At 38.2% G+C, this 20,975-nt stretch overlaps 1 protein-coding gene across 1 annotated transcript in view; it reads left to right on the top strand.

The window, feature by feature from the left end:
* Positions 1 to 718: 718 nt before the first annotated feature.
* The window catches only part of LOC131942316 (gamma-aminobutyric acid type B receptor subunit 2), a 90,154-nt gene continuing 69,897 nt past the window's right edge, over positions 719 to 20,975 (top strand). Inside the window, exon 1 of the mRNA XM_059302127.1 lies at positions 719 to 1,468. Coding sequence (XP_059158110.1) covers positions 719 to 1,468 — 750 coding nt within the window. The remainder of the gene's footprint in view (positions 1,469 to 20,975) is intronic.

Raw genomic sequence — 20,975 nt, forward strand, 5'->3', positions numbered from 1 at the left:
TTTAAGAGTGTAAGCTTATAATATTCTAAAATAAATTATTTGTTGTGGTAGATTCAGTAGTGTAAACAAGTGTGTTAGTAGGTGCAATTCCTAACAATGGACTATCAAAGGGAATAGCTGTTTTGAGTTAAGTTGATGTTTTAAGTCATTAACAACGATACATTAGTGGCGCTTTTTGTCTATTTAAAGTTTTGAATATATATATATATATATATATATATATATATATATATATATATAGGCCTATAGGCTAAATATATATAGGCTATATATTTACACACACACACACACACACACACACACACACACACACACATATATATATATATATATATATATATATATATATATATATATATATATATATATATATATATATATATATATATATATATATATATATATATATATATATATATATATATATATATATATATATATATATATATATATATATATATATATATATATATATATATATATATATATATATATATATATATATACATTTGTAGCTCTTTCTCTCTCTATATATATGCCTATATTCATTATATTATATACAATATTATATCTATATATTATATATATTATATTTATATCTTGTATAATAAATGCTTCTATTTCCCAACTAATTTATCCTCCAGCTTTGTCCACGTATCCTACACACAGCACGTCACGCTTTGCTGGTGGCTGCCAAATGAATGAAGCGTGGTAAGGTATGGAGTGTTGCACACTCTGTACCTTGCTCCTGTCATTGCTAGTCAACGGCTATCTGTCCGGAGCTCTGTGTCAGATGGACGGTCAAGGTGCCGGTGACGTCACACGACCTGACACATCTGGAACCGTGGCTTTAAACCGTGGTCAAACTGACCAGGGTCAAACACTGGCAGGATATTCACCTATAACAATGAATTCTACCCCGGCTAAGTCCAAGAACACCGTCTATCAAGGAATCGATGTAAAGATACACAGGAATCTTTTACTTGCTATGCACAAGGGATATAACTCGAAACTTCGGATCAAGCGCGATAATTCCCCCAGCATCTTTGACATGACGTCAACGGGTTCAGTTTTATCACCACACACTACAAGCAATTCCGGAAGTTCAACGTCGACTGTGACATCACTTCCTGTGGAAACCCCAAACACCAATCTCAAGTCTTCATCAGATATGCAAACTTTGCAATTTACAAAAAGTCCGGAAGAAGTCACGTTTTCCGCGGATAAAGTCCCAATTTCGGGTCCAAATTCATCAGGATACGCATCAGAAAAGTCACCAAAGTTACCGGATAGTGCATCTGTTGAGTCACCCAAAATCTTGCACATCGGCGGCCTGTTCGAACTTTCTGGGAAGGACGGACCCAGCGGGCGATCGGAGCTTGACGCGGCGCTGCTGGCCATTGATCACGTGAACAAAATGGATATCATCCCTGGATACCAGCTCACGTTGTTGTATAACGACTCCAAGGTGGGTGCCATCTGTTGTCCTCATGCGTGTAACACGGGAACAAGGCATTACCCCCCCCGTCAATTACCCCCGGACATTCCCCCTCCCCCCGACATTACCCCCCGGAGTAATTACCCCGCCCAGTAGGACATTACCCCGCCCCCGACAGGTAATTGCTCCGGGGAGTTAATACGGGGGGGGGGGGGGAGGGGGGGGGGAATGTCCGGTGGGGGGGGGGGGGGCGATGTCGGGTAATGTCTTGTAGCCGTGTAACACATGTTTGTAAAGTTTTCTTTCGAACCTGACAGTCCATAGGGCAAATGGAGTTCACCTGTTTCTTTGACATCGGGATATGAAGGGATAGTGAGGTCAGCACTATGCCCAGCCCGTTTACTATCGCCAAAGTAAGTCAGGTACCCTTCAGTGGTCTCATGGGCATTTTACAGATTTAAACTCGAGACCTTCAAGTTTGCAGTCTTATGCTCTGCCATTCGACTCAGCCGCCCCATCTATGTTGTCCCAAATTATTAATTAAGTACGTTTTCCAAATGTTGAGATACCAAATAGATCGCTAAAATATGTTGTTAAAGTACATCGACCTAATATGCGTTAAGTGTGATCTAAATAGGCTGTACAAATACGGTGTCTAAATATTGTGCCTAAATACATCGATGTGATATGCGTTACGTTATCGAAATCGGTTCTAAATATCTTGCATACAAAGTTTGTACATACAAGTTGTAATTGACTGTCTAAAGATGTGGCCATTCGTTTCTAAATATGTGCAATCAGTTTGTTCAAAATTTCATCTGTGAACGAGCAAAACAACACTTATCACTGTCTTGGAAAAAAATACACACGATTACTCGTAACAAATGTGTTGGTTGAAATCAGCAAGCTGAATTTTCCCGACATGAAATAGGAAAGGGAAGTAATTTGGCGTACTAATTCTAGAATCATGCTAATCCCTTTACTAGATTATTTTGTATTCGATTTCTTGTATTATAGAAATCAGTGGTCATTCACATATCTCGCTAACCCATAGTGATCTCCCTCAACCTTCAGAGAATAAAAGCTCTTCTTACCATACACCCACACATACAGTATCCCAAACAACGCCCACATATACAGTACCCCCACACAAAACCCCCATACTCTTACGATGCGATGCTATTCACAATATTCACTCAGTGTTTCTACCCACACTACCACCCCCATCACACAATACCCCCACACTACCACCTCAATCACACAATACCCCCACACTACCACCTCAATCACACAATACCCCCACACTACCACCTCCATGACACAATACCCCCACACTACCACCCCCATCACACAATACCCCCACACTACCACCTCCATCACACAATACCCCCACACTACCACCTCAATCACACAATACCCCCACACTACCACCTCAATCACACAATACCCCCACACTACCACCTCAATCACACAATACCCCCACACTACCACCCCAATCACACAATACCCCCACACTACCACCTCAATCACACAATACCCCCACACTACCACCTCCATGACACAATACCCCCACACTACCACCTCCATGACACAATACCCCCACACTACCACCTCAATCACACAATACCCCCACACTACCACCTCAATCACACAATACCCCCACACTACCACCTCAATCACACAATACCCCCACACTACCAACTCAATCACACAATACCCCCACACTACCACCTCAATCACACAATACCCCCACACTACCACATCCATCACACAACACCCCCACACTACCACATCCATCACACAACACCCCCACACTACCACATCCATCACACAACACCCCCACACTACCACATCCATCACACAATACCCCCACACTACCACCTCAATCACACAACACCCCCACACTACCACCTCCATGACACAATACCCCCACACTACCACATCCATCACACAATACCCCCCACACTACCACATCCATCACACAATACCCCCCCCCCACCACACTACCACCTCAATCACACAATACCCCCACACTACCACCTCCGTCACACAATATCCCCACATTTCACATTAAATATCCACACACAATACACCCCCACGCAGTACCCAAAATTTATCATTCCCTCACACAAACGCCCACACAGTACAGTCTTACTACCAGCCCCCTAAAGTAAACGACAGCCTACATTTTTTGGGTCTAAATACAAAAAAATTTCAGTCGGGAGACAAGGGACTGATTCTCTCGGTAAGGCGTGTTGGGAGGGAGGGGATGGGGGACGGGAGGTTAAATGCTTTTAACGTTATGTGAGAGATGACAACAGAGATTAACGTCACTAGCGGACCCGAGTCGAGGCAAAATGGATCCAGGGACGATTGGAATTATGTCATTAAAAAATCTCTACTGGGTTAAGTTTTTTTTTTACTTCTATTTTAACCTACCACTTTGTAGCCATAGAACATACGAATTTATTTATATGTAGTCATAGAACATAAGAATTTATTTATATGTGGACATAGAACATACGAATTTATTTATATGTACGAGAGAATTAGAAAACTGCTCAAATATTAGCCGTTGTATAATTTTATTATTTTTTAAAAGTGCATTACAAGTAATCTGATTAAAAAAAATTATTTCATAAAGTCCAAAACTAATTCGTCGAGACATTTCTCATTCGCCCAATTCAAATCCACTATTTATGCAAAATTAGGACGGCGTGGTCGGGGGATAGAGCGCTTGAAAGCTAGCCCGAGGTTCCGAGTTCGGAACTCGGCATTCTTGAGCTTACGGAGGATGCTGGCGGCTGTGTAGGGTTGAGAGGGGATAGACGTCACTCCATTCACTTACTCAACTGTTTCGGTCATTTGAATGCACTTATTCTAACGCTCTTAATGCTAAACTTTATATCTTTAAAATCAGTGGAGCTTAACTTCACTGAACAAAATTGAACCAAAACTACTGTGCAATTATTATTTCATCATCATCCTCTCCCGTTCGTGCCCAAGGTTCTTGGGGCAGATAGAGTTCACTTGTTTCAGAGATCTCGGCATATGAAGGGATAGTGTGGTCAGCACTATACCCAGGCGCTCTTGCTGGATGGACTCAGTTCTACTGACTTGAACCCAAATTCTTACTCGAGACTTTAGGGTTAACTTAATTTTCTTGTCCCCTTTTTTCTTTGCCTGTGTACATTTTCGATTGCAGGGCTTTTAAAACAAAATACTGTCCCAAAATTTTGGGTGTCAAAACGCCACTCGACGGCTCATATCTAAAAAAAAAACAATAAAAAAAATTCAACTACTAGTATTTTGGGCATTCGTATGGAGAGTTATCAATTTATATTTTGTTTATATTTCTAATTGTTTAGCAATTAATAATAAAGTGCTAGTAGCTTCCCATTTTAACATTTTAAAATGTTCAAGGGAGATAAACTAAAGTTATGAATTTAAAATCGTTGTACATGCATTTGATTCAATACTAAAACACTATTGAATTATTATTTCTTGTTGGTCTGCACATAAAAATTATCGATGTTACACGACATTACGTATACATTAATACATCATGAATTATATTGCAACCAGTGACTATAATTAAAATGAAAACCAAGAATCATCTTTGATACCTAATTTAAAGATAACTGAAGTTACATTAATTTGAAACGTTTGAATCTACGAAGTTATTTCAAGCTTTTATTTAACTCACTTCCTCGTCAGTCTATAGTCAGTCTGTCTGTCTAGGCCAGGGGTCGGCAACCTGCGGCTCGCGAGCCGCATGCGGCTCTTTTGATATCAAGATGCGGCTCTCCAGCTCCTTGAACAAATAATAATAATCTTAATAAAAAATAAAATATTTGAAATTAAAAAAAATGTTAGTGGCTCTTTAAAACCAGGGAGATTTTGAAAATTGTAACTTTTGGCTCTTCCGCTTCAAAAGGTTGCCGACCCCTGGTCTAGGCCCGTGTGAAATTGCGGGCACTTCCAACTGACTGATAGGGTTCGTATTTGGTACGTGGGTCAACACATGAAGACAATGCATCGTGACATTCAATTTGACTTAATTGGTCGTCTAATTAATTTTTTATGCATTAATAAAATTTGGACCGAATTAGAAGGCAGTACTATCCACACGCGTCATCGCGGCCGTCCTGGGCGTGGAGCGAGGGGGGGGGGGGGGGGGCTCTACGATAAAAGCACGTCATCACGTTCAATAGGTGCGCAATAGCCTTTAGTCGGGTCAGCAGTCTAGTTCTTTACCACTAGACTACGCCATCCCATAATACTTTACTGAAACTTTAGCTTTTAACTGCAAAACTGTTGTTCAAATTGTGTATCATATATTTGTTGCTATACTATATTGTCTTAACATGCGTATAACTCGTTAATACTAAAAAGTATAAAAATGATAAATACATAAAGCGTTTATAATTACAAGCTTTTAAAAATGCACTTTAAAGAAGAAAATAATAAAAAAATTATTAAATATAAAATAATTTTTAAAAATATAATAAATCTGCGTTTACTTTAAATATATATATAAACATTACTCTCTTTAAATATATTAATGCACTACTATTTATATCACAATAAATAAAAGAGTGGGCCGCTATAATAATAAGTATTTAAACAAGCGGCCCACGCTTTTATTAGTTTACTATTGTAAGAATAAGCTGTTTATTTTAACGTTTCTATTTTATAGATTTTAAAAATAGCGCTAGTCCCCGCCTTCCCTAGCAATAGTCCACACTTCCCCTAGCACTAGTCCACACCTCCCCTAGCACTAGTCCACACCTCCCATACCACACCTCCCCCTGCACTAGTCCATACCTCCCCTAGCACTAGTCCACACCTCCCCTAGCACTAGTCCATACCTCCCTTAGCACTAGTCCACACCTCCCCTAGCACTAGTCCATACCTCCCGTAGCACTAGTCCACACCTCCCCTAGCACTAGTCCACATCTCCCCTAGCACTAGCCCACATCTCCCCTAGCACTAGTCCACACCTCCACTAGCACTAGTCGTTAACTCCCCTAGCACTAGTTCTTACCTCCCCTACCACGTCCACACCCACCCTAACACGTCCACATCTCCCCTATTACTAGACCGCGCCTCCTCTAGAAGATGCACCTCCGAGAGTCCAAACGGGTGCACTGAAAACATGACATACATTACACTACTTGCTCTACAGCTACGAGATTATCCTTAAAACGCCTTAAAGTTGCGCAAACCTGTATCACTAAAGCTCGTATCCTAAAAAATGGCTTGAAATTTTCCATCCATTTTTGAAAATTCTGTCTTATTTTATTTCACACACAAAATAATTAATTGCCATACTATAGGTGTTAAGATGTATAAAAATACTCGTACAACTTGCTGTAGTGTTCTGTTATTAAGCAGCATTTACGTACTCATCCTGATGATAATAACACATACACAGCCCAAGGGTATACAAATACAGACACACACACACACACATATATATATATATATATATATATATATATATATAACATTTTTAATTGAATATCGTAGTCAGGGCTAATATTAAGTATTGACTTAACTCTTAGTGTCTGAAAGCTTTAGTGTAATCAGTCATGACTGCTGTTTATACTCGGAGCAACGACTTGGGTTAATACTGACTCATTGACTTGAGCCAATATTCAGCCGCTGACGCTCGTCTGCTCCCTCCCTAAGTCATGCCTGGGGTTAATACTCAGCTTCATGACTTGATTAACCCTTTGTTGACTAAAAGCGTTCGATCTTGTGATCCTGCGGCAGTTGTGTTTGTTTTGCGAGATACGAAACGGCCGCGTACACACAAGACGCTGTCCTAATCGATACGCGACAAAAAAGCCATCCCCCTTCTGCGTATTGTACGGCCTGCATCCTCCGTCGGCACGACCGCGATCGGTAGATAAGATCACCTTTAAATAGCACTTATTTGTAGGGAATATTTAGCCACACAACAGCGGGTCTAGAAAGCGGAGTTCTTCTTGAGCAGAAAGAAGTTTACAAATGTTGAGCAGCCTTGTTGATGTATGTTGTTGCCGCTTCATAGAGCAACGTGAAATAACGAAACTATTTTATTTCATGTCGATGTTATGCAGTCTTGCTTAGAGAAGAAAGCCCATCAAGAATTAATCTTTTATGTGTGGGTAAATATTAGGGAATATTTAATGATAGAACAGGGGGGATGGTTGCTACGGCGACTAGAAAAAAGACCAATCTAAAATAGTGGAATATTGAAAAATAGGGAAAAGTATAAAATAATAGAATTTGGAAATGTTCGGAGAATTAGGAAAAGCTGAAAGAAGTGAGAAATGTTTGAAAAATCGGAATGGCTGGAAGATGTGGGAAAAAGTTGGAGAAGTTGGAAATATTTAGAAAAGTTAGAATAGCTGAAAAAAAAGTGTGAAATATAAGTAATATTAGAAAAAGTGAGAAATCATGGAATATATTTGAAATTGTAGAAACGTGAAATTTTGGGGGCAGTGATAGGTATTTAGAAATGTTGGTGATGTTGGGAAAGTTGCAACCTGTTAGATAAATGGATATACATACATATATATATATATATATATATATATATATATATATATACATATATATATATATATATACATATATATATATATATATATATATATATATATATATATATATATATATATATATATATATATATATATATATATATATATATATATATATATACATATATATATAGATGTATACATATATATATATATATATATATATATATATATATATATATATATATATATATATATATATATATATATATATATATATATATATATATATACACACACACACACACACACAGAGAGAGGGAGAGAGAGAGAGAGAGAGAGAGGGAGGGAAAGAGGGGTGGACAGACAGAGTCACAGACAGAGACGGGAGAGATCTACTCTCTGTGTGTTTGTGTGTATGTATAACCGGGCATTAATAAACAAAGTAGACGGAAACCCATTGAGAAAAATGCCGATGAAACATCGATGGCACGACGAAAGCCCGCTGATGTATTGGGTGATGAAGAGATAAAGTCCGCCCCGACGGGACGAATATTCCACGAGCGTTGAGCCGACCAGGGCGGGCGAATCACAGGTTTACCCAACTTTGATTTGCCGCTCATTCATGCGACATCACAACGCTGGGCAATTAACTCAATTAAGCTGAAGCACCGCAAGAAACCTGGACGAGACCGGCGCGAGGGACGAGATAAAAAATGAGGGGACGGGGACGGAATATTGACCCAAATATCAACATGTTCAAGAGTCGATCAGAGGGGGGGGGGGGAGTGAGTAATAAGGTTTGCAGTACGGAGAGAATGATTTAAATTTTAATGATTTTAGGTATGGGGAGTTGTATGTTCGATTAAGTATAAACAATATGATTATCCCGGGCTGAAGAGATTTATTTGATAGTTTGAACGAAATACTAACAACTACAATCATTGAGTTGAGGTAGAAATGGGGAGGGGGGATTTTATTGTATATGAGATATTGAACTAAATTGCGACAACTATTTGAATCTCTAGGGGGGGGGGGGGGGTTGAAAATCACACCATCAACATACACACACATATAATTGCACGCATATACACGCTATGACACTCACCCTCACACACTCACTCATATTCACACCAGACACACCTTCAGGCTGCATTCAAATGTAACACCGACGATGATTGGTCTACTCCCACATCACGTGACTAAAACTGTACTGTTTATTCAAACGTCCCCAACCAATGGTGCGTGTTGTATTGATTAGCCCGGAACTGATTCAAATCAGGTCTCCAGTTATATAATCCAATTGAATAACCCTTCACAAATTTACTCCATTTTTTCGAACGATTAAAAAATACCTAATTAATATTTTTTTTTTTAAAAGAGGGTTCGTTTCCGAAAATGATGTTACAAATTAAAAATCTATTCAGGGTGGATGGTTTTGATTCGATGTTTCCCTTAGCTCAGAAAGCTCATTAGCTGTCAGCTCTCGTATTGCTTGTCAAACTAGTCAAAACACAGAGCTTAACGCGTCGCCCCCCCTCCTCAAATCCTCGCATCCTGGCTTAAGACCACCCCCCTACACCCACACCCCATTCCATCTGTTAAACTTCAACAACGTTTTTTAAACATCTTTTTCATCTCGTCAATGAATTTATAAAAAAAAAAAAAAAAAGAAAATGATTTAAAAATTCTGAAACAAAAAAAAAACATAAAAGGGGGAAAAAAATCGCTATGGAGATAGCAGACGTTTCTAGAACCGGAAGTAGCCTTGTTGACTTGATGAAGGCGCCAACGTTAACCTCCATAAATTAGCCGCGGACTCCGTCCATTAGATAGGGGAGATCAAAATAATCGACACATTTAAGTTATTTTTGTACTGGTATCGAGTTGTACGAACTCTGATAAATCAAAGCTTCTGTTTTAAAAGACCACCATTTTTTTTTATTGTTCTGTTGTTGTGGATAGGAAAATACAATTTATTTTTGTAACAACTCACCACCTTTGCAAATTGTTATTTTTGTACCGGCTTATAACTGTGCCAACTCTTATAAATCAAAGCTTCTGTTTTAAAAGTCCACCATTTTTTTTATTGTTCTGTTGTCGTCGATAGGAAAATACAATTTATTTTTGTAACAACTCGCTACGTTTTCGACACATTTAAGTTATTTTTGCACCGGCATTGAATTGTACCAACTCTTATAAATCAAAGCTTCTGTTTTAAAAGACTACCGTTTTTTTTTATTGTTCTGTTGTCGTGGATACGAAAATACAATTTATTTTTGTAACAACACGCTACGTTTTCGACACATTTAAGTTATTTTTGCACCGGCATTGAATTGTACCAACTCTTATAAATCAAAGCTTCTTTTTTAAAAGACCACCGTTTTTTTTAATTGTTCTGTTGTCGTGGATACGAAAATACAATTTATTTTTGTAACAACTCGCTACGTTTTCGACACATTTAAATTATTTTTGCACCGGCATTGAATTGTACCAACTCTTATAAATCAAAGCTTCTGTTTTAAAAGACCACCATTTTTTTTATTGTTCTGTTGTCGTGGATTGGAAAATACAATTTATTTTTGTAAAAACTAGCCACCATTGCAAATTGTTATTTTTGTACGGGCATATAATTGTACCAACTCTTATAAATCAAAGCTTCTGTTTTAAAAGACCACCATTTTTTTTTATTGTTCTGTTGTTGTGGATACGAAAATACAATTTATTTTTGTAAAAAATAATAAGTGTTTGCAAATTGTAATCGACTCAGCGTTTTCGACATATCTAATTTATTTTTGTACCGGCGTAGAATTGTGCCCACTAGTATAAATCAAAGCTTCTGTTTTAAAAGCCCACCATTTTGTTCTGTTGTCGTTGATACGCAAATACAATTTGTTGGTTTTTTTTTTACAATTTGCAAGGCCACATTTCCAAGTTGCAAACGACTCTGCGATTTTAGAAGTCATTAGTTTGAAAGCAACGTATCGTTGAAAGTTAATTAGATCTTGTTTCGATATTCATTGTGAGTATTTTAAACACAAGTGACCCGAATTTGTAATGTTCCACCCCCTCCCCCTTTTTTTTTAGTCACATATTGGCACAAAAATTTTAGACCACCCCTTTTCGCTGTCGTATATTTCCATCTCAACGCAACACCCTGCCTGTTCCATAAACCATAGTTGTGACGAAAATGGACGTCTTTTCTTGTTTCGTTACTTTTATTACAATAAATAAATAAATAAAAATGGAATAAAAAACAGTCGTCCCCCCTTCCCGCCCCCCCCCCCCCCCCCATACACACCCACACACCACTCACTCTTCGTCACATTCTTCTGGAAGAATATGTAAAAATCGAAAACCGTTATTTGATGCTCTTCAGCAAGCAGTAGTCTAACAGACGCAACCTTGATAGGCCTAGACGACGTAACACATCTAACGACATTCCGTTGACCTTGCATTCACAGGTCAAGGCCGTGTATTTTTTTTATTCTCCTGTTAACCGTTAACTTGAAACAAAAAAAAAATTAAAGCCCCCCCCCCCCCCTTCCCCCAAAAAAATCAACAAAAAGAAAAAGAAAAACAACTACGCATCGCTCTTTATTATTCATTGGTGATGGATTGCTTTCTCGGTCACGTGAAAAGATGGCGTCACAGAGCTGCATCGCCGCTCCCCCCTCCCCTCCCCTCTGTCGGATGCAACACCGCGAGATATTGGTCAAATCTTATTATTTTTTTAGGCTCATTTAAAACAAAAATAGCAACAACAAAAAATAAAAAAAAACAAAATAAAAACAGCAACTTCGTAACAGAACTACCCGTATGTTTATATTTTTCTTGATCTTGAAGAGGAGTTAAATGTAAAAAAAAAAAAAACAACAACAAATAAATATAAAAATATGCCGGATCTATTTTTAGCCTCGCCACACGGGAGGACAAGATACATTGATGTCACGTGACTCGGGGTCAGGCTAAAGCCACGGAAATGGATCTCATATTTTCAACTGACTGCACAAACGTCGGACGTTAAACAGCGAACCTCCCCCCCCACCCACCCCTCCTATTGCATTCTACTTATCGTTTATTTCAGTAAGAGTTACGGCTGTTTTGATTTTATTTTTTTTTTCTACTTTTCTAATTTGTCTTTACGAGTTGAAAATAACCTCTTGGTGGAAATAACGTCAATATCGACTTCACGAAAAAACAAAAAACAACATTTTTTGTTCAGCCCTACCCAGCGACACTGTCTCTTATGGTAGTTACTAGATCTACACCATCCTTTTATACGCCGACACAAATAAATAGATTACAACTACTTCATCTGATCTATGAGCCTCCAGGTCCGAAAAGGGTAACCAATATCTATAAAGAAACTCTAAAACTGAACCTGTATGAATACGCTAACCCTAACCCCTATCCAAACATTATAATCCATGATGTGCTGTTCAGCTAATATTAGCCAAAAATTACTTTCTATGGCATAAATAGCCGGAAATAAATTGTTATTTTTTAAAAAAAAATTAGCTAAATTCTAAATCACCCTTCACGACAAGAGTCAATGGTGATTAATCCAAAAATATTCACCAATATGCTATATTGCATCTACATATTTTTATATTATACCACAAAGGTCACCCTAACATATTGACGACCTTGAGATGACTAAGATGACCGTCTTCACCGCGTGACCTTGGTGCTAGAACTTCCGGTTATGCGCATTAAGACTTGGTCGCTGCCTAGCAATCACCGATGTTAATATGAATATTTATACATATTTATACAGCTCCACAGCAAGCAATGCGTTCTAATCGGTATACCTTCCATCACAACTTATCACAGACACGTATAGTGAGCCAAGTAATAGAAGTATTAATGTTGGCGAACTGAACTTTAAAAGGCATTGATACAATACAAGCAAGGAGAATGTCTGTTTTTTTAATCAAGTAACAATAAATTTCGTATGTGATTGGAATGTTACTTTTCGACATAATGAAAAAAAAGGTGAATCCTACTTTTTGACATAGTAGAACGAATTGATGGATTTCAGTTTTGACCTTGTAAAACGAAATAAAACTGTGAATCTATCTTTTAAATATATGGTAAATAGAGTTAAACTAATTTTACTTTTCGACCTAGTAAATCAAAGAATCGTAAATTGCCCTTTTTAAACCCCAGTAATTCACGAATAGGGGAACGGAGTGGTCTATCAGAGCTGGACTGCTAACCCGTAAGTCTCGAGTTTGAATCCGGGTTCAAGTTAGTAGACCGTCCCTGAGTCCACCCAACTCTGATGGGTACCTAACTCACGTTAGAGAAAGTAAAGGCGGCTGGGTATAGTGTTGACCAAACTATCTCTTCATATGCCGAGGTCACAGATACAAGTGAACTCTACTTCTCTTGCCCTTTAGACCGTCAGATTTGAAAAGGGAACTCTACTTACTTCACTCACGAATGCAGAATCAACAATCGTTTTTATACTTCTTTCTTGTCTACATTGCAAACAAAAAATATTTCTTCGTATGTGTCAGGTAAACCATTTGACTGATATATATTTTCACCGCTGTATTCAAAAAGTTCTTTTTTTCGCTACTTGGCTTTTGTTCAAGCATTCTGAAGCTTATATTCTAAAAATAACTAGCTACGTCAAATAAAAAAGCAAGAATAGAAACAAAAAGAAACAACACCAAATGGCCCTATCACGCTATCCAATTTATAAGCACTTTAAGTGTATTGCTTCAAATGTGACAAATTACTCCGAATAATATGAATAATCGGCGAGGATCAGTCTCACAGTTTGGTTATCTACAGACTGAGTTGTGGGGAGACGGTCGTAGAGATGGATACCGCGGGGGTGGAATAAGTATTGGACGATTGACGTGATGGTTTGAGACTTCAGAGAGTTAATGTGTTGTTGTAGTTTGTTTTGGCAGGTGGCGTTGTAACGTTTCTTGTTCCCTGGCTCAATTTATACATATAAATGTAGGGCTCCATCATAATCAGTTCCAAAAGCTTTCGTTTTGAAAAATCAAACAAGCTAATTTATTTGCAAAATACTTTATGAAACATTTGCAATTTCATGTATAAATATCAATTCAAAACTAGAAAAATATACCGGGAGTGATCTCCCCTAAACTTTCTCGAATATTCTTATATAACACTACATGGGATGATAACTCGGGATATAGACATTCTTGTTAATCCATTTTTAATTACTTGAACTATTAAAAATATAATAGAATCGCGTAAAAAAAAGAATTGCGCACCAAGTGAACGCCAAACATAATGTGTATAATAGCGCGGAATATTATTAGTACTTTATAAATAAACATGCCTTCTTTTGAGAAATCGGAAATAGCATAAATTACTACTTCCGGTCAGCGGAAATTATTCAAAGTTTGACAGAAGGCAGAGAATTAGATAATTTACTTACATGTGAAATTTCATTTATCTATCTGAAATAATACTCAAGTTATAGGCTTTTGAAAAATTCAAAGTAGAAAAAGTCCCCCCCCCCCACACACACACTCACGCACGCACGCACGCAAGCACTCACGCAAGCACGCACGCAAGCACGCACACACACACACACACACACACAAACACACACACGTATACGGACAAGATTGCAAAACTATGTTTTTCCGGCTCAGGGAGGTGTAAAACGTCGAGATTTGCGAAAATCTCGATTATTTTTGCACGATTACAAGACTTTCTCTATACTTCGTATATACGAGAAAGTAAAAAGCACGAAATAGCGAAAAACGAATCTTAACATATAAAGGTTCGATTTTAAGTTTACGATTTTAGTTTTTTTTCCCTTGCATATTACACAATAATAGAAGAAGAAACAAACTACTAAAAGTGCTAAAAGATTTAACCCCCGCTACCCCCTCCCTTATAACGTGTTATGAAGTTAATCTACGACTAGACATCAAGTGCACCATCTGATTGGTAGAGCGAAACCTAACAACAACACATACAAAGTCCTGAAGAAAGTAGGTCAGCCATCAATGGAGGCACAGAGGTTCTGGTAATGACTATCTCTGTATCAACACAAACCCGACCCCTCCCAAAAGGCATTTGACAAGACTGGTTGTGTACAGAAAATTCCAGAATTTCCCCCCCCCCCCAACCGCCCCCCTCCGTTTCGATCTGGTCAACTTGAGATTTCTGAGGAGACAAATGAACTCGAGACGGCAGTTCACCCGTCAGGGGATTTGTGCCCGAGATTTGTGCCCGGAATTCAATTTATAGCTCAGTTTATTAGCCTGCTTTTGCTGCTATTTATACCAATATTTTGTTTGCAATTGGTGCTATTTGATCGGCTTGCTATTCAAATTCTGTTGACATGTTATACGTATTTATAGTTCATGTATTTTCTTTGCACTTGAAGAGATTTTATAACTGTTTATATTTTGTATTTTTAAACGTTTGGTTTTATAGACCGACGTATTAATTTTTCGATTTATGGGTCTGCGAACGATTTAAAAAAAAAAAAAAACTATATATGGGAATTCTATCCTACTAGGCATGCTGCCCAGCTTCGCTTAGGCTTTCGAAAACATTGAGAATTTGAATGCTTAATTAATTCGCCCGAAGGTCGGTCTACGACCTCAAGAGTTATGAAGAGGTTCCTCCGTGGACATTTTTTTTTCGATTTATAGCTCATATAAGGTACCGGTCAGTCGAGGTCAGTTTTGACCCCCACATCGTAGACTTTTCGGCCAACCGGCCCCCGTGTTCTGTCGCATCAAGGCAAGATCATGCCAAATTTGAAGCGCCTGCGGCGCCGGGAAGTGCCCTATCGGACACCCGACAATCTAGATCTAGATCTAGATTTCTAAAAGAATTTTTTTTTTAAGTTTAGCCCGAGCATAATAAAAAAGAATACATTAACCAAGTTGACTTGCTGTGTCTCGAACCCGCACCACCTGCGTGGTTTAATGTACACTAACATCTCCGCTATTTAGGCAACTTATAAAATACGGAGAATGAAACACGTATTTTAAAATCTTAACTTACGCGAATATGCCTATTCTTTCAAATTAATTTTTTATCCCAAATTAGCCAGTTCCAAACAAAGATTTTGTATAAAATAAATAAGTCTTGAAATAGTTTAGTCCTAATATAGAAATTTATTTTTGGAATTGATTTTAGAGAAGTTAGAGTCTAAATCTAGATCTTAGCGTCTACGTCTAGATCTAGTTATTGCGTAGATTTAGATTTAGATTTAGTCTAGATCTAGAATCTCTAGATCTAGAATCCAAATAAATAAAATAAATTGTATGAGTTTAGGCCGGAAAAATTGTATTGTATACATTTCATAGTGTACGTAGATCTAAATCAAATTTGAATGAAATAGTTCATTTCTTTTCATTCAAAACACAGCAGATGACGTCATTAGTTAATGTATAAGCAATAGCGACGTCACAGTTTTATGCGTTCTTTTTCACATGTATTAATGCTTTTCCGGTTGCATAAATAATACTGTTTCTCTACATTCGAATACGCCTTTAATTTTTATTTTTCTTCTTTAAGTAAAATTGTGGTTATACATTTAAAACATCTAACATATTATTTTCAACAAAAGTCCGTAAAAAGTTCTCCATATATCGCTGCCGATTCTGACGTGATGTCCGGCGAAAATTTTTTGCGGACAGAGAAAGAGAGAGAGAGAGAGAGAGATGTGCGCACATTGGGCTTTTATATATTAGGATTCGTTATGAATTCGTTGTATTTTATTGGTATATATTTATATGCTGGTATTTTGTCTAACAAAAGTCGAATTTAGTACTGTTCAATGCTCATTTAAATAGACTTAACTATAGGTAATAGTTTATAACTTTTTAAACTTTATTTTGCTGTTGTATGTGCTTCTTCGCTATTAATTCTAGTGTTGGAAGGGATTCCTTCCAAAGCAATTAAGTATTACTTGTCAACTTGTTATGCACTATTTAGGCCCTTTGACTCCAATTTCAGCCTGCTGTTCTTTTGTATTTGCTTCCATAGCCTTTGTCCAACCAAGAACAAACTAGGCAGCAGTTGTTTGATTTTAGAGTTGTTTCTCTAAGATGAGAGACTATCCCCAGCTATCGAGCCTCATCTGCCCGAGAGTTCGAACTCTGGACTTTTCGGTTCAGCAACCATGAGCTTAACCGATCCCACTATGCATTTGTATTTCCGTCTTTTTTGCTTAACATTGTTGAAGACACTTTTTTTTCTTATTTTCTTCGAATTTCATTAAAAAATGCACAGTTTGTTAGTTACGATTTGAAAGACAATTACACCTAAATGCTTAGTAAACCTGAAACGAAGCTGCATTGATGATATATCTGAGTACAGCTATTTGAAAAGCATGCACACACTCCTGTCCTGTTGAGCTTCAAGCTGTTTACATTTTTTACGTTCTGTAGCGCAAATTTTAAAAATAACATTGTTTCCACTTGCATCCAATGTACTTGTCGATCAAGCGAGTTTCTACATCAGTCAACATAAAAAATAAAAATAAAAAATAAAAACCATCGGTCAATTGGTTTATTAAGGGTTTTTTAATGACAGTTTTCCTATGTATCGTTTTATTTTAAACCCCCTGATTTGTTTCTATCCGGGCAGTTTGTATTTTTATACACACCAAATTAGTTTTAAAAAAAATTTACATCGTTTTACTTTGTTCTTCTCCATGAAATCAAACAAGTATTGCTTGTGTTGTTGATCAGATTTTGAGTTGATAATTTTTTTTATTGATCTTTGTGTTGTTGATGACTGTATTAACGAGGGAAATATTTTTAATAAAAATTACAAATGCGTTATATTTTTACCTGGCTAATTCTGTTCAATCGCGGTTTTTTTTGTGTGTGTAAAGTTGGAATATTAAAATCAATAGAATTGGATCGTTAGTGCGACGAGGCAGAGTGAACTTATCTAGGCTGGATAAAAGAGGTGTGGATGACCTTATCCAGGTTGGATGAAAGAGGTGTGGATGACCTTATAAAGTGTGGATGAAAGAGGTGTGGATGACCTTATAGAGGGTGGATGAAAGAGGTGTGGGTGACCTTATCCAGGGTGGATGAAAGAGGTGTGGGTGACCTTATACAGTGTGTATGAAAGAGATGCAATTGACCTTATAAGGCTTGATGATAGAGGTGTGGGTGACCTTATACAGTGTGGATGAAAGAGGTGTGGGTGACCTTATACAGTGTGTATGAAAGAGGTGTGGGTGACCTTATACAGTGTGTATGAAAGAGGTGTGGGTGACCTTATACAGTGTGTATGAAAGAGGTGTGGGTGACCTTATACAGTGTGGATGAAAGAGGTGTGGGTGACCTTATACAGTGTGTATGAAAGAGGTGTGGGTGACCTTATACAGTGTGTATGAAAGAGGTGTGGGTGACCTTATACAGTGTGTATGAAAGAGGTGTGGATGACCTTATACAGTGTGTATGAAAGAGGTGTGGATGACCTTATACAGTGTGTATGAAAGAGATGCAATTGACCTTATATAGGCTTGATGATAGAGGTGTGGGTGACCTTATACAGTGTGTATGAAAGAGGTGTGGATGACCTTATAGAGGGTGGATGAAAGAGGTGTGGGTGACCTTATAGAGGGTGGATGAAAGAGGTGTGGGTGACCTTATAGAGGGTGGATGAAAGAGGTGTGGGTGACCTTATAGAGGGTGTATGAAAGAGGTGTGGGTGACCTTCTACAGTGTGTATGAAAGAGGTGCAATTGACCTTATATAGGCTTGATGATAGAGGTGTGGGTGACCTTATACAGTGTGTATGAAAGAGGTGTGGATGACCTTATAGAGGGTGGATGAAAGAGGTGTGGGTGACCTTATAGAGGGTGGATGAAAGAGGTGTGGGTGACCTTATACAGTGTGTATGAAAGAGGTGTGGGTGACCTTATAGAGGGTGGATGAAAGAGGTGTGGGTGACCTTATAGAGGGTGGATGAAAGAGGTGTGGGTGACCTTATAGAGGGTGTATGAAAGAGGTGTGGGTGACCTTCTACAGTGTGTATGAAAGAGGTGCAATTGACCTTATATAGGCTTGATGATAGAGGTGTGGGTGACCTTATACAGTGTGTATGAAAGAGGTGCAATTGACCTTATATAGGCTTGATGATAGAGGTGTGGGTGACCTTATACAGTGTGTATGAAAGAGGTGCAATTGACCTTATATAGGCTTGATGATAGAGGTGTGAGGCGTTTTTGTAACTGAACGGGTAGCGTGGCGGGTGGTCTGTAAGTTGTACTGGATATATTTAGTCATATACACCTCAAAATATGTCATTATCTTCACCTGATGCATAGACACACCAATAGAGTTTATTAAACCAACTTGAGACACAGACCCCAATATAAATAAAATTAAGAAATTAATCCTTGCCAATTTTGTTGGAACTACAGATTCCTGTGGTGTGTCTAGGGCTAAATGTCACATAGCGGCGCCCACCCCTCTCCATGTCTGACCACAACCCGATGCCTCCAACTAGGTCATTGGTCACGAACACGTGACCTTTACTGGAAGGTCATACACCCATTGACGATGTGTTAGCATTAGCTGTTCGGGACTTTTTCGGTTTTAGCACTTCCAATAGAAGTTACTCTATCCACTTGAGGAATTGACACTCCTAATAAAGTTCTATATATCAACCTTGGTCACAGATTCCCTCAGTGTAGGTCGCTATAATAAACATAGACATAAAAAACCTATGTGCGAGTTTAATGTGGTAACCTTGGTCATAAACAACCCTAGTGTAGGTTACTGTAACAACCTAGACATAGACTCCCAAATGTGTAGTTTATTAAAACAGAATTTAGATTATATAATAAAGTAAAAATACGAATTGAGTAAATAAATAAATTAAGAAAAAAAGTTTTTTTTATTCTTCAAGATCTTTTTTTTGTTAAGTCCGCCAAATAGAACCATGTGGTCGAGCAATAAAGCGTACGATCATTACTGAAACTGTCTATCTTTCACTGGGGTGTAAGACAAAAGGCCGACATCCAAAAGGCCTTTTGTCTTGTCGGCCTTTTGTCTTGTCGGCCTTTTGGATGTTAGCCTTTTGAATATCGGCCTTTTGTCGATGTCGGCCTTTTGTCCGGATCCCCTTTCACGGGCTTGAGCACATAGGATTTCCGCGTGTCAGCTCAGCTCTAATGGGTACCTGACCCAAGTTGGGTAAAGTAAAAGATGTTGGGTTATACAACTGACGACATTATTTTTTTTTCAAAAGCCGTGTTCAGAAAAACTAATGAACTCAACTCCCTCATGGACCACCTAGCAATGACTATAGGTTTAACTCATTTTTGAATTTATTTTTATTCAAGAAGTTGTAATCTTAAGTTGTGTAGTACTCAATCATATATGGTCCCAGGCTTAGTTTTTTCTTCTTCTTATCTTTATAAGAGGCGTAGGGGGAGGGGGTGATAATTAACTGATACCAAAAGGCCCTCACCTAATTTAAAAAGGATCTAAGAAGAAACCGGAGTTAAGCCAGACGTAGTTGCCCTAGGTCAGTTCGACATTGAACAGCAACATTAAAAACACAGTGAAATCCAAACTTCTACACAGAAAAAAAAATTTAGACACCAAATAATCGAGACTCATTGGAATGGTTTTTTTTTAGTGTTGACATTGATTTTAAAGGTTTCTTAATGAACAACCGAAGGACAGATAACTCTCGTGGTACTAGCAACATGGCGGCGGACGAGTTACGGAACTTTGAAAGGTTTTTTTTTTCCCCCCGAGTTGTCGAGAAGAAGTTGACGTCGTCTGAGAGACAAGTCAAGGAATGGTTAAACACCAACCATCGATTGGCTACGGTCGTCACGTGACTCTTGGTCTCGTGCTAGGTGGACGTCCACGTTGTGGTGGCTGGTGGGTGCCCTCGGCGCGTCTAGATTAGGTGTGTGGGTGTGAGGGGCGTGTGTGTGTGTGGGGGGGGGGGGTGAGTAAACTGGGCCCTAGGTTTTGTATCGGTGTGTGTGTATGTTTGTGGTCGAA

The sequence above is a fragment of the Physella acuta genome, unplaced genomic scaffold, assembly GCF_028476545.2.
Source record: "Physella acuta isolate Inbredline_101_S28 unplaced genomic scaffold, ASM2847654v3 ptg000400l, whole genome shotgun sequence".
NCBI lineage: Eukaryota > Metazoa > Mollusca > Gastropoda > Physidae > Physella > Physella acuta.